At 45.2% G+C, this 20436-nt stretch overlaps 1 protein-coding gene across 2 annotated transcripts in view; it reads right to left on the reverse strand.

The window, feature by feature from the left end:
* The window catches only part of peak1 (pseudopodium-enriched atypical kinase 1), a 327914-nt gene that overhangs the window by 67147 nt on the left and 240331 nt on the right, over positions 1–20436 (reverse strand). For both annotated transcript variants that reach the window (XM_084316260.1, XM_084316259.1), the window contains exon 5: positions 97–3598. In XM_084316260.1, coding sequence (XP_084172386.1) covers positions 97–3467 — 3371 coding nt within the window. In that variant the 5' untranslated portion in view covers positions 3468–3598. The remainder of the gene's footprint in view (positions 1–96; positions 3599–20436) is intronic.

Here is a 20436-nt window from a genome sequence, read left to right on the forward strand (position 1 = left end):
AAAATAAGAGAACCTGACAATGATTTGGAGGCAATGAGAATGACACTGTGGCTTAGTCTGAAATGAATAGCAAATTAATTGAGCTTGATAAATTACCTGATAGCCTTGCTGAGGAGGTCAGCTACAGGGGTGTGTGGGGACGGCGATCGCCTTGGAGACAGCGCTTCTCTGTTCTCCTCGGCTGTCAGCAGCGCAGTTTCTCGACACTCCTCCACCCGTAGCTCCCCTTCTCCGTCACCGGTGGTGCTACTGCCATCCGGCTTGTAGGTGAATATGATAGTGGGCTTCTGGCTGGGATCATCCGGCTTGGTTTCGGCGAACCAGTGATGACGCTGGATGGGCGGCGGGGGCAGCATGTGGATGACCGTCCCGTCCAGCCCGACCAGCTTGCCCTTCTCCCTCTCCGCCTTCTCCTTCTGCTCGTCCTCGTCCTTCCGCCGGCGGAAGAAACTCTTGAAGGATATCCAGCGTTTGGGCTTGGCGCTTTCTGCCGCGCCTGTCGCCCGTCTCCCCTCGCCTCCACCCGGGCTGAGTTCGCCATCGCTGGGGCGTGTGGGAGAGCTGGAGGCGGAGGTCTTGGTCCAGTTGCCGAAATGTCTCTGGAGGATGTTGGTGGCGTGGTAAGGGGAGGAGGTGGACCTGGGAGGGGGGAACGGGGCGCTGGGCTCCGACTTGGGGCTGGAGAGGGGCACGGCGGCAGAGGCGCTCTGGGATTTGGGCAGCAGCTTGGAGGGCGTGTCCCTCTTGGGTTTGGATAGGCAGCCGTCTGCGGTGGAGAAGAGAGACTTGGGGCGGGACAGGCTCTCCTTTGTGGCGTCGGGCGGGAGGGAGTAGAGCTCCTCAGAGCTAAAGGACTGTGCCGAGGGGGACTCCGGGGGAGACTGAGGGGGTTGAATGGATGCCACGATCTGAGAAAGCACTGCGCTGGCCTCCTGTCGATGACTCATCCCTATGCCAAAGTACAAAGGGAGGTCAGCACTTCCATCTTTACTGGATGTGGTGTCCCCGCTTGTCTTGCGAGAGTGGCTGAAAGGTGCGGCAGCGGGACTGCTCTTTTGCAGACTTGCGGTGAACGTAAATGCAATGGGTACATTCGTTGGTGTGGTAGGAGAGATGGCACCAACAGCAGTGCTCATCACAGTGCTTGTCACAGTGCTCGAGTCTGTAGTGGTTCTAGGGTGGAGATTCTGGGGTTCTGTGTCAAGCGCAGCTTTTTGCTCTTCACAAGCAGCTCGCTCCGAGGTCCCTCTACCAGACATAGTTTTGTCTGTTGAGGATGACTGGACGCTCTCTGAAGATCCAATCTCTTCATAAGTATGGCTGGCCACGCGACTTCCTGCCCCCTTCGGCTGTGGCAGCTCGCCACTCAGTCCCAGGAAGCTCTTGTACACGGCCAGGTTGTCATAAGCGCTTGGGTTGATGACAATGGGTACCTTGACAGCGTTCTTAGAGCTGCGGGCATAGGCCGGCTCATCACGAATGATAATGGGGAAAGGAGGCATGCCTGCATTGTTGTAGCTGTTGAACTTGATCTCTGACAAGTTGGGGGATTTCACGGGCACTGTCCGAGAGGAAGATAGTCCAGCGATGGGGGAGGTGGGAGCTGACTTGTGACTGCAGTGCCGGGGAGGGACAGCAGGGCCTGGAGCACCCCCTAGATCCACTTTAGGGATCTTCTGCCGAGGGCTAGTGCTTGACGTCCACACCTCTTGGTAGCGGATGTTCCCGGGTTTCTTTCGGGAATTGCCTGGCAAAGCAGCGGATGTGGGTGATGTTGGGGACATGGGGGAGGCTGGAGACAAAGGCTGATGACCCAAAGGGGAGCTGGGGAATGAAGCAGGGGTGGAGGATACTGAAGTGGTTTTGGGTTTAGGATTTGAGTCCGGAGCCTGGTCCTCTTTGTTGGCCATGGACGCAGAAACATCAACCACTGTGTACGGCTTGCAGATCAGAGGTTTTTCCAGGTTGACCACACGGTAAGGTTTGGCTTGCTCCTCTGTGGGGCTGAAGCTGATAGTGACTGGCTGACCAGGAAGGGCTTGGGGCATGGGAGCACCCTCTCTGCCATCCTGCTCCTCTAGTCGGATGGCTAGGACAGCCTTGTGTGTTTCCATCACTTTGGTCGGACTCAACGCTCCGCGGACACGTTCCTTCTTCATAGCGGAAGAGCAGGGCAGGGGAGCCTTGGAGGTCGAGGGAGAGTGCAAGCCGTTTCTTAGAGCACAGGGGGCGCTGCTGCCACTGCTGGATGTAGTGCGCGAGTCCTCCGGTAGAGATGAGGATGACTCAGGGGACGTGGTTGATTCGGAATTGGAGAGAAAGCCGCTCCCTTGCATGTCACAATGTCCGTAGGGGAGGAGAGCTCCATTAGAATCCATGGAGGGATATCCGTTCAAGATCTCATCGTAGCTGTCATCATAGTCTACAGCACAGATACGTTGCAGCGAACGGTTGCGCAGAGGCACGGTATTCCACTTCTTTCCCGCGGCAAACCGCACCGGGGACAGCGTGGCGGCGCGGAAGTTGGAGAATCGTGGTTGTCCCCGCATGCGGATCTCCATTGCCAGTAGCTCCTCGTCGCTTTCGTCCCAGCTCTCATGTTCATCATCATTCCCTTCACTCTCCTCATCATCATCATCATCCTCTTCACCTTCACTAGAAAACTCAGGGTAGCAGAAGCGACCACCTTCGGTGCTGATAATGTCAGTGCTGTCACTTAGGGAAACTCGCTTTTGGGCGGCCCCACCAATGCCAATGCCACTGCTGCTGCTGCAGCCCATTGCCAGACAGCTTGAGGCCAGAAGGCCTCTCTCTAGGGACCGTTGGTACGAGCTGGTGATGCGCCCAAAGAAAAGGTCCCGGGATCCAGACAGGGGAGTGAGGCTTAGGCCAGGACCCAGCCCAGCTATCTCCTTCAAAACATCCGTCAGTCCATTGTTGTTATTATTGCCAACACCGGGTGTGCGCGGGCTAAGCTGTCCATAACCCTCGATCTCCTCACCGGTCTCCTCCCCTTCATTGTTGTTGGGACCCCCAGGCCTTTTCCGGTTCAGCCCGTTGCGGTTCCAGACCGTGAAGGCAGACGTTTTTCCAGGTTCTCCAGCGTCTGGTGGCCGGTGGATGTTCCCCTCGGCATCCAGAGCGGCAGACGAGCAGGGCAGCATCATGGTGGGCTTCACAGCGATGGTGGGCTTCTTGGCAACCGGCGGCCGGAAGTGTGCCGAGCGGGCAGAGACACTGCCCCCTCTTTGGGTGCTGTTGGCGAGGTTGGTGTTCAGTCGGGCCGCGGCAGGCGGGGGGTGGCTCTGCTGGTGCTGCTGCAGAAGAGGAAGCGGCGGGGGCCTCTGGTCAGACGATGCCCTTCTTCCTCCGCTGTCAGCCAGGTGGTGCAGGCTCTTGGGTTTGAAGCAGTTCTTGCACTCGCCCGGTTTCCACACGTGCTCAGTGAAGGTGTTACAAGCGGACATGGCTGCGGAGTCCGACGGGTCAGTGGACAGGAAAACCCTCCATGGAGACACACAGGCCAGGCGGGCGAACGGACTCCCTACTGCAGCAACACCGGATACCGCTTAAACCTCAGACCAGTCAGACACTTGACCTGAAAGAGAAAAAAACATACAACATTGAATTACTAAAAACATTTTAGTTTATATTACCATGTTCCAGTGTGTTAACCTATAACTTTGAAGATAATAATTTCTGAATATGTAAAAAAAAAAAAAAAAAAAAAAAGGGAATGCAATTGAATGTAATTTGGTTTGATTCGAATTACATTACATTGCTTACAGGAACAACATCAAATAATGTCAAATAACATCCCACTGACATAATTTTCTCTCTCACACACACGCACGCGCGGCACACACACACACACACACACACACACACACACACACACACACACACACACACACACACACACACACACACACACACACACACACACACACACACACACACACACACACACACACACACACAGCAGTGTTATCAGCTCTCCACTAGGTGGCAGTCCTTCCCTACATGGGAGACGGTCTCCCCTCTACTGAAGAGACAGTGAGTGAGGACTCCTGCTAATAAATCCACAGCTGAGCCCACAAGCCCACAAGCCCCATGAGGCCAAGGAGGGCACGAAAACAATCGGTTTCCAGAGAGGCTATTTTTGTACCCGCGGTCCTGTATTGTTGCTGGGTCTATCTGCCAGGCTTAAGGTGAGATGAATTAACTGTTGTTATTGAATCAAGTGCCCTAAACCTTATCTACCCGAGGACCTATATGGGAAAAACAAGCTCTTGATAATACTGGGGAAATAACTTTAAACTATGTTTACTAGTGAATAGTGATGCACAAAGACAGACACTGATATGACATGTCCAATAGTTTTATCAGAATTCGTTTTTATATATAATTATTTCTGTCCCCTTTGCCCTGTTACCCTTTGAGAAGTCCTTTTGTCCTCTCGCCAGGCCGTCATTGTAAATAAGAATGTGTTCTTAACTGACCTGCCTGGTTAAATAAAATAAAAGAATTCTCCAATACTAAGATGGGATATGAAAAGCTAAGTGTGACATGTCAGAAATGAAAGCAAATTAACTTGATTTACTGCCTTTTCCCACACAAAGTACATTTCTCTAATGGAGAAAAGTGAATTATACAGTGATTATACAGTATCTACTGGTCTATACTGCTCGGTGAAGGTAAAGGATGAGATCCACCATCTGTATGTTTGGTTCTCAAGATCCGTATGTCCATGCTGAACAGGTGGATAAAGCATTACAATATCCGTAATGTTTACAAATAGGAAAAATACTGAATATGGATCTTTCTTATGCATTTTGCTATGGAATACGAACTGGACTCAAATCAATGTTGTCTCTTTGCTTCACTCAGCTGTTCCACATTACTATGTGAAGTGGGTTACAAACTCTGTACCACTGTAACACTCAAGACAAAGATTACCATTCTAAACCAGGACACGACTCACACATCTCCTACAGGTTATCTGGGCCTGTGGTGTCTGTCAGACACATCCTGTTTTCAGTGCCCTGCCAGGTCATACTTTGTGGCGTCAGGAAGTCACATCCTTCTCGAAAAGAAAAACATATTTTGTCCCTTTTCTTCCATCCAGCCATCACTCTTCCAGGGATGTCAATTGTCCCTAAGAATACCATTAGAAAATGAATAGGCTGAAATTAGGGCAAATTCAAATTTGAATATTAATATGACCACAAAATCCTGAAAAAGCGACAAGAACCAGTGATGTGTTTTTAGTTCACCTCACATCAATAATGTTTTATTTATTTACATTTATTAAAATTTTCTTCACAAATTCAAATGGATTTGAATATTGCAATTAATTCTGACAGCCCTAGTAAGATCAGAATGTTTGACCCCTAGTCCCATCTCCTGTTCATCGATGATGTTATCAATGGGTGGAGTAGTTGTCAGTATCTATTGCAGGGCTGGTACAGAATGAAGTGTGGCCCTATTACTTTACATTAGTTATGTGGCTAATTAGCCAGAGCTGTGGGTATGAAGTATGAAGAACAAAATGGATTGTGCTGAGAATTATAATGAAACACAAGATACTTGTGCTCTAATGAGAAGGATACGTGCTCAGTGAAGAAACCCACACATTTTCCTTAAAGAAAGTCTAACATGCCTATATATACTTATTAGGGCTGGGACTTTATCGCATTCATTTCTATGAATTAACTACAGAAAGAATTAAAAGTTAAGAAAATTGATGCATTTAATCGCATTATGATTTTTTCTTTATTGTGTAAGAATGTTACCTTTCAAAGGAGACCAGACTCATGCATGTGCTATAAGTATAAAGCATAATACATCGCAAATTACTTTTTTTCTTAGTCTGGTTTGTTCATAAAAAATATTAAATAAGAGAAATTGAGATCAATCAAGAGTTATTTTTTTTCCAATGGTCAACTGTTCTGGAATGTACTTGAAAGTACTGCGTTTTACTTTGACCTCGAAAGTGCTTGAGTTTACAAAACGTCCTTTGCGCTATACCGGTATATATATTATTTTGCATTGATTGCATTGATCTGTTGGTCTGTGTAGTAGCTAATACAGGAATTTGCTGCTTAAACGTATGTATAATGTATATTCAATTGATTCACTCGTATACCAAAATTTATTTGAATTGAAAAATTTTGCTTTTCGCACCAAATATTGATATGCGATTAAAATGTGATTAATTTAGATTAATTAACTATAAAGTCTCGAATTTATTTGATTAAAAATGTTTTTTTTTGTATCCACTTTTTTCTCCCATTTTCTATATTTTCTCCCATCCCAATTTTCGTATCATCCAATTCACCCCTCCCCTGTCACGAACGCTGTTTCTTGTCTCCCACAAGCCGGCTGCAATGTGGACTAAGTCATACATAGCACAAGTCCCCTCCGGTACTTGAGGTAACAGCAGTCGCATCTTTTCACCTGCGCAGCTCGATCTCTCAGTGGCAAGGAGTAACGCGTGGGAGGCTCACGCTGCCCCCGACACTTCCTGATTCTACTGCGCAGGCGCACCAACCGACCTGTAGGAGTCGCTGTCCAAACGCCCGATCCCCACCCATCAGTTTCCCACCCCCTAATACGGCCAATGTGTATTAGTATGAACGACCAGCTAAACTGAAAGCAATGTGGAGCGCTGGGCTCGAACAGGCAAGCCCAGCGTCTCCGTCATTCGTGGCGAGCGCCTTGCCCACTACGCCACGTAGCCGCCTTGATTAAAAATGTTTATCGAGTCCCACCACTAATACTTATACTATGGAATTACACAATACAAATGTATTACGTGGCTCACAATGGCCCACAAACTTCAACAGACCCATGCCCATACCCATGTCCAGGTATTGACAATGCCAATGCTACATACCCTACATGGTCCCTAATGGCCACCAGAACTCACCGTGTAGATCAGGGGTCAGCAACCTTTTTGACATGGAGTGCCTGTTTGAAATATAGTTGTAACTAGTGTGCCTCAACAATATTCCATGCATCGTAATTTCTTTTTCTCATAATCAGGTCTTTTTAATGATAATTTTTACATTATTACATCATTATTGTTATTGTTATTATTAACAATATTATTATGATGGTTGTATCAACCCTAAATCTGAGTTGGGGGGGGGGGGGGGGAATGCAATGCAGACAAACAGCTGCATACAGTGCGACCATTTCACTCACATTTGCCCATTCATTTTTGGACACATCAAAATGTACGTGTGCTGTCATAGCTCCACCTACAGGCCTAATGGAGAACACCAGGATGTGAATGGAGGGTGAATGTGAGGTATATCATGTAAATAAGTTTTGATTGATCGCAAGACTACACTGTAAAAAGAAATATAATAATAAGTTACCAGAACTTAAAAATATTGAGTTCAGTTACTGTGCATTAAGGTTTTCAGTTTTCAATCCATAATAAGTTAACAGAAAAATAAGTACACAACCACATTATTTCAACCTAATAAAACTATGTTTATTGTCATTGTTTTAAGAACACAAGTTGACTTGGTAATACTCACATTTTGAATAAAAAAAACTTTAACATGTGCAATGTTCAATGAAATAGAAAAATAAATAATACAATTTGTTGATTAATCCCACTGGTCACAATGGTGACCGTAATAATGTTTTTGTTATAAGGCTCTGCAAATGTTACTGAATGATGTAGCAATGTATTTCCAGCTAAATTGAAATAATAAACAAATAAAGGGTCTCAATTAAATATGTGGTAGTAAAAAGAACCTGTCGGAGGATTTCAACAAGATAAATGCGACAACAGTGCAAAATATTTCACTATAATATTTCAAAGCAAAAAAAAAAAAAAAATTATAATTTTCATTTTTTATTTTTTATGCTGCCCCCTGTGCTATGCAAATGCCCCGCGTGCCTATGCAGGCACGCGTGCCTAGGGTTGCCTACCCCTGGTGTAGATAGATAGGCAGTGAGAGCCAGCACATCACCAGGGTTATCAAGTGGGCACCTCCCTTCACTGGTGTTTCGAGAGGGCTCTACCGAAATAAGGCTAGGGGTCCAAACTTCTGAACTGACCCTTTGATGTCCACTTATCACATCACATAATAGGCCAGAGAACTGCACTGTGGTTATAACAGACGGTCATAGTATCATAAATCAAATCAAATTTATTTATAAGGCCCGACAACACACGTTAATGTCCCCATGGGCCGTACAAGTCTTCTTTAAACAAGTCAAGAAGAAAACATAACAATAAGTCAAGAACAGAACAAGAACACCATAAGGTCCAACAAATTTTAAATAAATGCAAATAAATGAAAGAATGCAAGCACTCCCAGACATACCCCACGCGAAGGTAAGGAAAAACTCACTAAAACCTAACAATAGGGAAAAATGCTCCACAGGCAGTGTGGAGGAGAGAAACCTTAGAAGGGCCATTCAAGGGGGGATCTCCCTTCTTAGATGTTGGTGATAGTAGTGTTGCAGACGGACAGTTGGTAAGCATGCACTCAAGTGTGTAGTGAAACACAGATGAGTGCATGCAATAGCAACTGAACATTTGCACATGCGCTGCGATGTGTGGCGGCCGCCCAATGTTCTGTAATGAGGGGCATGATGGGGTCTGCCTGTGGACCCCCTGCCAGGGTCTGTCTCTCGACTCCACCTCAGAGCAACGCGATGAAATGGGTTCACTGTAGCAGCGGCCCGGGTGGGCGAGAAACAAGAGAATAAGGTTCATTTGCATTCATTTAACATTTTCATCTCAGCTGACCCTCACCGCCTCTCTGCCTCCAACAATTACTCTCCCCCCCAGCTTGAGCACACTCTAGAGAGAGGATGAGTGTGTGTGTGTGTGTGTGTGTGTGTGTGTGTGTGTGTGTGTGTGTGTGTGTGTGTGTGTGAGTGAGAGAGAGACTGTACAAAGTAAGATTTAATCCTGCCAAAGTTAAATTAAACTAAATGATGGATAAAATGAAAGAAAGATAAATACTTGCACCCTTAGACGGTAATTACTGCTATCCTGCAATACCTATCCCACTCCTGCTATTATCTACATTTGAAATTCTAACTCTGAAAAGCAAGGCCATTAACCCTTTCATTACCACACGAAAGATGGTTAACCATTTCACTACCACACTACGGTTAACCGTCTGTAGTGTGGTTGTGAAAGGGTTAACCCTTTGTCGTGTGGCAGTGAAATGGTTAACCTTCTGTATTTTCGCAGGGAAAGGGTTAACCCTTTGGTAGTGTGGCAGTGAAAGGGTAAAAAAAAAATAACATCTACAATTCCAGTTCTGTCAATGATCTCTAGCTAAGTCAGTGGCAGCAAGTCCAGAATCTGTTTCAAAGCATGTTCATCTCTCTGTCTCTCTCGCTCTCTCTCTCTCCCCCTTTCCCTCTCTCTCTCCCTCCCTCTCCCCACGCATCTCTCTCTTTGCTAGTAGAATATGATGACGCTGTTTTTGCTGCAATAATTACAGCTCCATTTGACATGTGGATATTCACCTGAAGCCACTGGTGGGTGTGGTGTCTCTGTGGATTTAGCTCAACAGTCTACTGAGATACAGTATAGAGGACACTGGTCGAGTCAACACAGTCTACTGAGATACTGTATAGAGTTTCAAGTTTCAAGTTTGTTTATTAGTTGTCACAATAAAAAAAAAGTACTTTACAGTGAAATGCTTGGTTCTGTATAAGCCTCTGAGAGTGTGCTTCATACAGTAAAAAAGTTAGTAAAAGAGAAATATACAAACAGAAGAGCCAAAAATAACATTTAAAACAAAAAACCTGATTTATAGACCAATGCTCCATTGTGAATTCTGACTGAAAGTAATAGAACGCTTAACAAATATTGCTTTGCTATTAAACATGAACTGATCTGTCCATTTACGACACTGCACACGTCCTATAAATATCCCATTATGACATGGCATCTGTCTGTCCATGTATATAGGCGACCCACACCTCAATCCCACCCATACTCAGCCCATCGCAGGTATATCAACACGGGTGTACCCGTCCCGCCTGTCCACCTAACAAAGGGTCATGGGGGTCAGATCCTGTACAGTATGGAGGGAAATCACCGTGGAAACCCTCTTTTCTGGGACTCATGCCGAGCCGGACACAATAAAGCAGGAACTCCCAAACTGAAAGGTTGCTGAGCAAGACCCCGGTCGGCTGGGCAGCTGGGGGGGTGGGGGGGGGTGGAGATTTATCCTGTTACAGAACACGACACCAGCCGACAACCGCATCCTGACCGGAAACAATGACCGTAATCCGAGCAAGATCCATCAAAACCCAATGATGATACGTTTCTACACCCCTGTTCCCGGTAGCGTACACTTCACAACCAGTAACTGTAAATAGACCAAAAGAGGAGTGAATTACACAACCACAACACAGTCTACTGTCTGTGAAAGATGGGGGTTATGAGTTGTGCAAAAAAACCAAAGCATTATTCTAGTTAGTTAGTTAGTTAGTTAGTTAGTTAGTTAGTTAGTTAGTTAGTTGGTTGGTTGGTCTTTTGATTGATTGATTGAAACCTTTTATTTATTCTCAAAATGAACATTGAGTTTCTACCCTCATTTGCAGTGCCATCAAGATTACAAATAGAAACACTTCAAATACATATAAAAGGGGAAAAAAAGAAAATGTGCACAAATAGAAAACAGTTACATATTGAGGTAGGGAGGTTTGTGATCATGTTTTTCAATTGTCCATAGGATAGTGGAGTATTGATTTTAGTGTGAGTTGAAGATCATTACAGGAAGCTGGTGCATCAAAACAAAAGACAGGCTTCAGACTGAACTTGCCTTAAGTGTGAGCCAATCATTTGTGCGGGTCAGATAAGGTCCATAATTCCACCTAGCATCATTGTGATATATGATATATACCACAACAGTATCCAGAAAGCAACTATATCTCAGCTTTGTGAGTCACGTCCGCCTTGTGGGATAGGTTTGGAGTGGGAGAGCTGAATGTAAAGGTTGATTTAGGACTTTGTTTTTGTCATAAAGTAGTTTGTAGCACAGCTGTTGCGCAAGTGATTTCCTGTGGACAGGGCAGAATGAGAAGGTGGGACAAGGACGGTATGAAGTAGCACAATGGGTTTCTTGTTTTAAAAAAACGATTTCAATCGGAAAGCTTTATAGATACCAGATACCGGACAACCTGGAGGGATGTTTACAAGCCACGTTCTAGTATCATCCAGTCAATCGAGCCAAGAGTGAACATTTCTTCAACCCTTCTAAAGCGATAGTTCTTAAGGCACTGATCTGAGATGTCGCCATTACCTGGGTGTTCTCAGAGCGCATCTAGGCCAACGCATGTTTTGATACTACATCTGGGGTTAATTCCAAAAATGTATCGGATGATGCAGAGAATGCACTTTGGCTAGCGATTCTTTCCTTTCAGATTCAGATTCAGAGTTTTAAGAATCCTTTCTTTAAAACAAACGGATTTAAATCCCTTCTAAATCCCCTGCCTTATCAGAGAGAGGAATGTATATTAGAAAGGCTTTGTTCACGGAGACCACAGCTGCATGAACCAGAGACTAAGCTAGGAGTGATCTAGTAACAGTCAATTCGTTTTCCTATAGCTGCAGCAAAGACTGAAGACTCAGGAGCAGCCGGGAAGATATTCTGCTTCCACCATCAGATCTGGGACAACGGCGTGAACAAACACACACCGTCGTCTCCTGAAACAAGCGTGCCAGTTCTACCAGTTCACAAAGAGCTGACCTAGCTGGCAGCGCCCAAACAAATCTTTAATGTCTTGACGGCTCCCAGAGCGACAACACGAGGAGGAGCAAGTATCTGTTAATATGAGCAACCCACATGTTTGCTTATGTAATTAGAACTATGTTGACAGGCTTGAACACGAAAAACTATTTCATCTGCTGTTATGTTCTGTCAAACAGACGCGCATATCCCACACATGGCCCTCAGCCAAACCAATGCAGGAGCTGCTATTTTCTGCATTACTTTCATTACGCAACAGATATGATATAACACCATCAATGTGGGAAATGTGTGATAGAAATGTGTTGTGTTTACAGTAAAGCCAGTGAGGTCCTGTGGCAGACACACACATGCTAAATGCAAATACACACATCTCTCCTTGGGCACATGGCCTTGGATATTGAGAGTGTGTCATCATTTATGTCTGGTTGCGTTCCCCACAGATCCATCTCCTATTCTCTACACCTGTGATTAACCCTTTCACTGCCACACGACAACCGGTTAACCCTTTCACTGTGACAATACCGAAGGTTAGCCCTTTACTATCACACAAACAACCGACGGCGGATGCAGAGCTAATGATGCTAATGATGGAGCATCGCCGTCGGTTGTGTGATAGTAAAGGGTTAACCTTCTGTCGTGTGGCAGTGAAAGGGTTAAAAACGTCTGAAGCAGCATTGAGACGCTGCGTTGGAACGTTCCGTCTTTGAGTTCCGTCTGTCCCGTGTCCTGAGCTGTCCGTAGTCCGTACGCAATGAGGTCCTGTTTGTAAACAACGATGCCTTGAATGCCTTGTCTTGAATACGGCACAGTGCTCTTGGTGAGACGCAATAAGAAATCATCAGAAAATCAGAAAATCAGAAAATCATCAGAAGAAAAGCTGACATCAAGCTCTGACCTCACTTCAAGACAGGATGGAGGAGGCTAGTCTTTTGAATTTTGACTCCGATACCGATACCAGCCAGAAGTATCGTGATACTGGTTCTAAAAACGATACCACAGCAAATGGAAAATCATAATTATTTTATGGAGTATTTTAATGGCTGGGTATCGTGTTGCTTTTCTAGTATCGGTGTATCGTGCAACTCTAGAGGAGGCTGCTGTGAACTAGATGAGGAACCTGGGGGAGCTCAAGGCCAATACAAATAGACTCACACTGCAGGTGGGCTGTTCAACCAAGGATCCTAAAAGACAATATTTGAACTTGTGTAGTAGTGTAGTTAAGCATTAAATCACGCGCAGGAGTGTGTTATACTCATTAGATCACGCCTAGGGGTGGTTGTTAGTGTGTTAGACCCCCCTAGGCGTGATCTAATGAGTATAACACACGACTTCAAGTGATTTAATGCTTTTATACAATGGCCCAATTCATCCAACCTTATTGCTATACAATAAACACAGCAATTGAAGCATAATGAAGCATTTTTTTTCTTTTTTTAAGTCCGCGATTTTTCTTTTGTTTCACAATGGGTCATGACAAACCAATTACATAATCCAACATATGTGTAACAAACTAACATATTCCAGTTGACTGTATCTTTTTTGGAGGATTCGTTCAAAAGATATTCATACTTCCATTTGTCTATCTATGGCGGACTCATTCAGAAAAAAAACTAAAAAAAGTTATTCGGTTGTGGGAGGGATCTGGGGTCACGTGGAGTGTGTTATACGATATAACAACGTCTAACTTGACTCTTTCAGCCAATCAGAATCAAGATATTTGCATGCCATTGTATAATGTATAGTAACCTTTTTACATTTATTTGTTTATCTTTTTAGTAATCTTATATGTAAATGTTTTTCATCTTACCTTGTGTCCATGTGTAATTCCTTTGTTATTTTATGTCTATGAACTTATCTGATGTACATTTCCGCAGCTTTTCAGCATACTTTACTGCACGCATGATTGAATAAAGTAAAGGTCAAAGTCATGCTGCCTTGGCACCGGAGGTCTCCAGGGACAGTCTGGATGAAACCACGCCATGTTCGACGACCCACCCGTGGCGTTTGGTTACCGTCGCCTATAAAGCAAATGCTTTCATCCAGCATGCCCCCCCGAGTCTCTCCTACAGAAAGACAGTGGAGTGCAATAATAGTCTAACAAGGTATGCAAGAGCATTAAACACCAGATATCCTGGCCCAGCTGTAATGCTCAATGTGGCAGAGAACAAGAGACGTGGAGACTCCATTACGTGCCATTTCACTCTTTGAGAGCTAATACCATGATTTCAACTCAAAAGACGAGTTGGAGCAGAGTTCTGCCTATAAGATGACGTTGACGAACATGATGATGATGATGATGTGTGTTAGTAGTATGTACTGGTACTGTGAAAATAAGTTGTTGTAGAAGTACATGTACATCAGAGATGTCCCTAGACTTTTGGGGGTCCCAGGGAGAGGTCTTCCATTTGACCTGAAATAGGTACAGTTTCAAGGGGCCCTCTGATTGGTCGGTTGAAATGATGTTCGACATGATGATTGATGTTTTCAGGCCCCCTCTGATTGATTTACTGTCCTGCCTATGACCAGTTACATAACTAGTAGGCAGGGCCCTAAGCACAGTGCCTGATCCCAGCCCTGATGTTACCAAGACAGATTCCGGTATATTCATTGCATGAATAAAGTATTCCTGAATCAGATAAAAAAAAATATTCTAGCTATGGTTCCAGTAAATGGATCCTCTTCAGTAAAGGGGGCCCCTGTCTCCTCCATCCTTCCATAGTCAGTAATGGAGACTGTTATACGTTAGTACAAGTCTGAGTCGAGCAGCTCATCCTTTGCATTTCAAGCTGACTGAACTCCTTTCATTCTCAGAATCTCTTCCCCTCTTCCATCCCCTCGCTGGTTACAATTATTGTGAATTAATTTCAGCATTGTAGCCCGCCGTCACCTCTGACATAATGTGAGACGTTTGATATCAACTACGACGTTCCAAAATAAAGTGCTGTGTTTTCAGAAAGGTGCACAGCACTGCATGTTGACACACCAGACGCTTCCTGCTTGTTTACCCTCCTCTGTTTTCTGTTTATCAGAATATTTGATGAGGTCGACAAGGAGTTATTGACGCTGATTTAGCTAGATCCCTCGTGTGCGTGAGAGCTGACGGCCCCGCAAAGTAACTAAGTGATCAAAGGTTTCATTAGATTTGTTAAGGATAATAGATTCATACATGCTGCTCAGGCAGATCAAATGAAAACAACGAACACAGCAAGAGCCACGAGCCATTGCTGAATGAACCTATACAGATGTGGTAAAAATACAGATATCAATTCATCTGGATAGTGGCTTCTATAAAGTGTTTTCTATAGAGTGGGGCTGCCAGGACCCAGGGAAGGGGGTTAATAATTATATTTAGCTAGAAATGAACTTGATTACTAGGATTCATACTAGAAGTTAGCACTGAGCAGAAAACAACAAGAGAATGTATACAAATGACTATTGTGATCATGTTTTTCACATAAATGGACTGCATAAATGGTAAATGGACTGCATTTATTTAACAGCTTTTATGCAAAGCGCTTTACAACTTAAGCTTCACATTCATCCATTCACTCACACATTCTCACACACCGACGGCAGAGGCCACCATGCAAGGTGCCAACCTGCTCGTCAGGAGCAGTTAGGCGTGTGGTTGCTCAAGGACACTTCGACACACTGCCTGCGAGGAGCCGTAATAGAACCGGGAACCTCTCGATTACTAGACACCATCAATGTGCGTCTGAACTTTCAACCCCACATCTCCTGCACTTGAAAGGTAAACATCAAAGCTAACGTGGTCTCTTCTTTGTGGAGCCCCGCCCACTTTCCTTTCATCTCAACAGGTGCACGCGCCAAGTCAGCATAAGTTCTAAGAACCACATTCAAGAACCGCCGCAGGCCATTCCATGACTGACAATGAGGTGGAACTTTGGGTTCAGCTACATTGGACTCTAAAGTCCCAGCAACATTACCATTTTAAAGTGTTGCGAATGATGCCAGTGAATAGAAATTAAATACAATTTAAAAATGTGTTTTTACTGTGAAGCGCCGGGAGGATTTACTCTCTTAACAAATTCCTAGACATGAAGAAAAGTATCCTTAGCAGGTAGCATGTTGTGTTAACGGCAGATGCAATTTCCTCAGTTATTTTCATTATTAGTAGGTCCAACCCAAGGGAAGTTGAAGAAATAGTGGAGGGAATATTTGCAGTTCACAATCTTTTTTACATTTATTCATTTAGCTGACACTTTTATCCAAAGCGACGTACAAGTTCTGTACAATAGGTCAGCAGGAAGGGTACAACTCTGGCAGCTAAGTAACAATGTTTGTCAAACAGTCTTGAGTGCATAGTAGTAATGGCATAGTAGGTAGTAATATAGGCAAGGAAGATTATTTAGTAGCACAAAGTGCATGATAATAAAATACAGTACGAAGGTTCATTTCTTTTTTAAGGTATTAATTGAAGAACTGTGTTTTTAGTCGACAGCGGAAAATTCGGTGGGTTTCGTGTCCTGACTGTGGTGGGATGTTCAGTGGGAATAACTGCCAAATGCCCCTTTAAGCCAGGAAATGTGCTCGGGGCGGATGGCACACTGCCCTCCAGTGCATCAATTGGCCTGAGATCTGTGCCCAATGTGTCATCTGAGCAGCTCACCAGGGGGACTCGTTGCAGAGAGATGAAGATCTAATGTGAACTTCCGTACGCCATCCACGGTTCCATATGGTTCAAAAGTTGTGAATTGTGGTATTTTCGTTTTTTTTGCAATCAAATCTTGTGTTACTAGTTTCTGCATTGTATTTCTCTCCAATTTGGCTGTGTGTGTATCTGTGTCCACGCTCTGGGATGAGGAAACCCCTCTCTGCGATTAAATATCCAATCATGTGGACATTTCGGTTTTTGCTTGAATACAATGATGGGGATGAGTTAACAGAAGAATGACTGTCTGTGACATGTGTCGCCTACGTGAATGGAAACACTTCCAATATCACCGTCAGTGAAAAAACAGCAAGCCTCCAACAGGACTATCCTACTGACTTCTATGAAACAAAGCGCAAAGGCATTAAAGACAAATTGGCAAAAACACAGAGCCTTGCTGCCTTTGCACTCACCACAGATAGTTGGATCTCTCGGGCAACAGAGTTACCTCACTGTGACGGTCCACTATATGTTGGATTGGGAGATGAAGAGCACAGTACTTCAAACTCCTCCATGTATCAAAGTCATACAAGCGCTCACTCGGCAGAGGAATTGACAAATTCAGAGACTGAGTGGAAGTTGGAGAGTCCAAGCATGACACTAATCTTTGTATATTATGTTAATTAATTAATTAATTTTATATGATACAATACACCAGGAATGTGTCTCTGAATTGAACTTTCTTTTGCTAATAAGCTAAATAAATACACTATTTGAGAATAAATAAATAGTAGACATTTTCCTCCTTACACACAAAATGTATATCAAAAATTCAAAACCGTTACGTATTGAACCGATACATATTGAACCATGGGCTAAGTGTATTGTTGCATCCCTAGTGTCAAGTCTGCAGAGAATAGGTCAAAACAAGATCAGGGATTCCTGGTCGATTAATTGATTGTCATGTCAGTACAACACGTGCAGGAAACTGTCCTGATGCCTGAGCACATTTAACAATGGAGGATTCATCAATACGTAAAAGTATCAACGAACGACATCAATACAAAATATCATCACAAGGTGGAGCACAGAATCTTCCTGGAAATTGCCACTTCCATAAGACTATATTTGAGGGTAGATCAACTCCAACATTGTTGCTAGCTACTGTATGTCGTTTTAGCTAAATGAGGCATGAAAAACAATATCCACCCCACACATATAAACATGATGTGGCAAATCATCATGCATTCTCAACAACTGAAATATGCTTAAGTTGCGCGATAGTGATAAGCCCCGACCCTCGGAGTCAAGTTGCACTTTTGCTGTCCAACCTAGTAGATCATATATTTTGAAAGCGCTGTCACAGTGGGCAGTCCACTCCTCTTAGTATCCACTTTCATTATAGACAGCAGGGAGAAAGAGTTGGAGAGACACAGTAAAGACGGTTCTGATGGGGATCTTGATCCCAGCCCAGCAGGGGTCCTAACTGCTAGACTGCAGGATCTCCAGGCACAGTGATGCAGTGTTCCACCATGACAAGGTTTTCACAGAGGAGCTCCATTCATGATAAAATGTTTAGAGGTTTTTCAAATAAAACCTTAAAGAAGGGCGGCTAAGTGGCGCAGTGGGCAAGGCGCTCGCCACTAGTGCAGGAGATGCTGGGTTCGAGCCCAGCTCTCGGCGTTGCCAGCTTGGCTGGTCGTTCATACTAACACAATTGGCAGTGTTAGGGGTGGGAAAGCTGGTGGGTGGGTCCTGGTCGTTGTAAAACAGCGACTCCTACAGTTCGGTCGGGGCGCCTGCTCAGCGAGGAAAGGATCTAAGGGGGGTAGTGTGATCCTTCCACACGTTACACCCTGCCAGGTGAAAAGAAGCGGTTGATTGGCTACACATGTGTCGGAGGAAGCATGTGATAGCCTCCACTATCCCAGACCGACAGTAGGGGGTAGGTGCGCAGCGACCAGGAAGGGGATTTGGAATTGGCATAACGACTAACATTGGGATGGGAGGAAAAAGGAAAAAAAAAAAAAAAAAAAAACTTAAAGAAACCTTCAACGCCGGCCCCCACACAGGCCCCACACAGGCCCCACACAGGTCCCACACAGGCCCCACACAGGCCCCACACAGGTCCCACACAGGCCCCACACAGGCCCCACACAGGTCCCACACAGGTCCCACACAGGCCCCACACAGGTCCCACACAGGCCCCACACAGGCCCCACACAGGCCCCACACAGGTCCCACACAGGTCCCACACAGGCCCCACACAGGTCCCACACAGGCCCCACACAGGTCCCACACAGGCCCCACACAGGTCCCTCACAGGCCCCTCACAGGTCCCTCACAGGCCCCACACAGGTCCCACACAGGCCCCTCACAGGTCCCACACAGGCCCCACACAGGTCCCACACAGGTCCCACACAGGCCCCACACAGGTCCCACACAGGCCCCACACAGGTCCCACACAGGCCCCACACAGGTCCCTCACAGGCCCCTCACAGGCCCCACACAGGCCCCACACAGGTCCCACACAGGCCCCCGCACAGGTTTTCACGATGGCTCTCTCTTGTGCACAAAGCTCAGCTTAGGCTGGTTCCCTCGTACCTACGCGTGTTTCTGTGCACTAAGCAAAACAAGTATACCCTTCGTTCCCAAGATGCTCTGAAATTGGATGTTCCCTATGTGAGAACTGAATTGGGGAAAAGGGCTTTTAAATATGCTGCTCCTTCATCCTGGAACAAGCTACAGGAGGACCTAAAATTGCCAGGACTGGTCACCCTCGGAGATTTTAAAACCATCTTAAAAACCTATGAATTCGGTTGTGCAACTGTGTTTGATAACTTGCCTGAAATTGGATCTTGCTGTGAATGTTTTATCTGTATTTTATTGTGATGTTCTTTTTTATGTTGAAACTTTACGCTGCCTTGCTTGGCCAGATCGCTCTTGAAAAAGAGATTTTAATCTCAATGATTCTTATCTGGTTAAATAAAGGATTTGATTGATTGATTGAATGACCTCTGAAGCCCATTTAGTGTTACTGTTCTTAATATACCGTAAGCAGTGTCTTCAGCTGACCTCACAGTGGGTCTGTTCTGAGAGAGGAGAGAAGGTCAGAGACGGAGGTGTAATTCCCTCTGGGCCAGTGGAGAGGTCGACTTGTCAGAGAGCTGAGAGCGGCGATAATAGAGCTTTCAGCATTCCACAGACACACGCACACACACACACACACACACACACACACACACACACACACACACACACACGTTTGTGTGTGACTGTGTGCACATGGTTGGTCTGTGTGTGTGTGTGTGTGTGTGTGTGTGTGTGTGTGTGTGTGTGTGTGACAGAGAGAAAACCTACAAAATAATTTCTTCTAGTAGTATTACTTTCTACGAATATACTATGAATATTTGAAGATGTGAATATGACAAATGTGTGTGTGTGCATGTGTCCGTGCATGCTTGAGTGTGTGTGTGTTTATTAATTACCCCTTAATAATACAAACTTTGAGAACCCCCCCACCGTCAACACATTATTGAGTCCCGATCCCGATTAAAAGCCATGACTCACCACAGCAAGAGGGAGGCGGACCCCCCCCCCCCCCCCCCCCCCCCCCCTCAATCCATCCTCATCTGTCGACACGGTATCCTCACCCTCTTTCTTTACAGTTCCGTACGAGAAACACAGCTATATAAGGACTTGTCAGCATTAGCATTGAATGCAACTATAGCGGCTTGGAGATATCAGTAGTGTGTGTGTGTGTGTGTGTGTGTGTGTGTGTGTGTGTGTGTGTGTGTGTGTGTGTGTGTGTGTGTGTGTGTGTGTGTGTGTGTGTGTGTGTGTGTGTGTGTGTGTGTGTGTGTGTGTGTGTGTGTGTGTGTGTGTGTGTGTGTGTGTGGTGTGTGTGTGTGTGTGTGTGTGTGTGTGTGTGTGTGTGTGTGTGTGTGTGTGTGTGTGTGTGTGTGTGTGTGTGTGTGTGTGTGTGTGTGTGTGTGTGTGTGTGTGTGTGTGTGTGTGTGTGTGTGTGTGTGTGTGTGTGTGTGTGTGTGTGTGTGTGTGTGTGTGTGTGTGTGTGTG

Source organism: Notolepis coatsorum, assembly GCF_963971535.1.
Source record: "Notolepis coatsorum genome assembly, chromosome: 6".
Lineage (NCBI taxonomy): Eukaryota > Metazoa > Chordata > Actinopteri > Aulopiformes > Paralepididae > Notolepis > Notolepis coatsorum.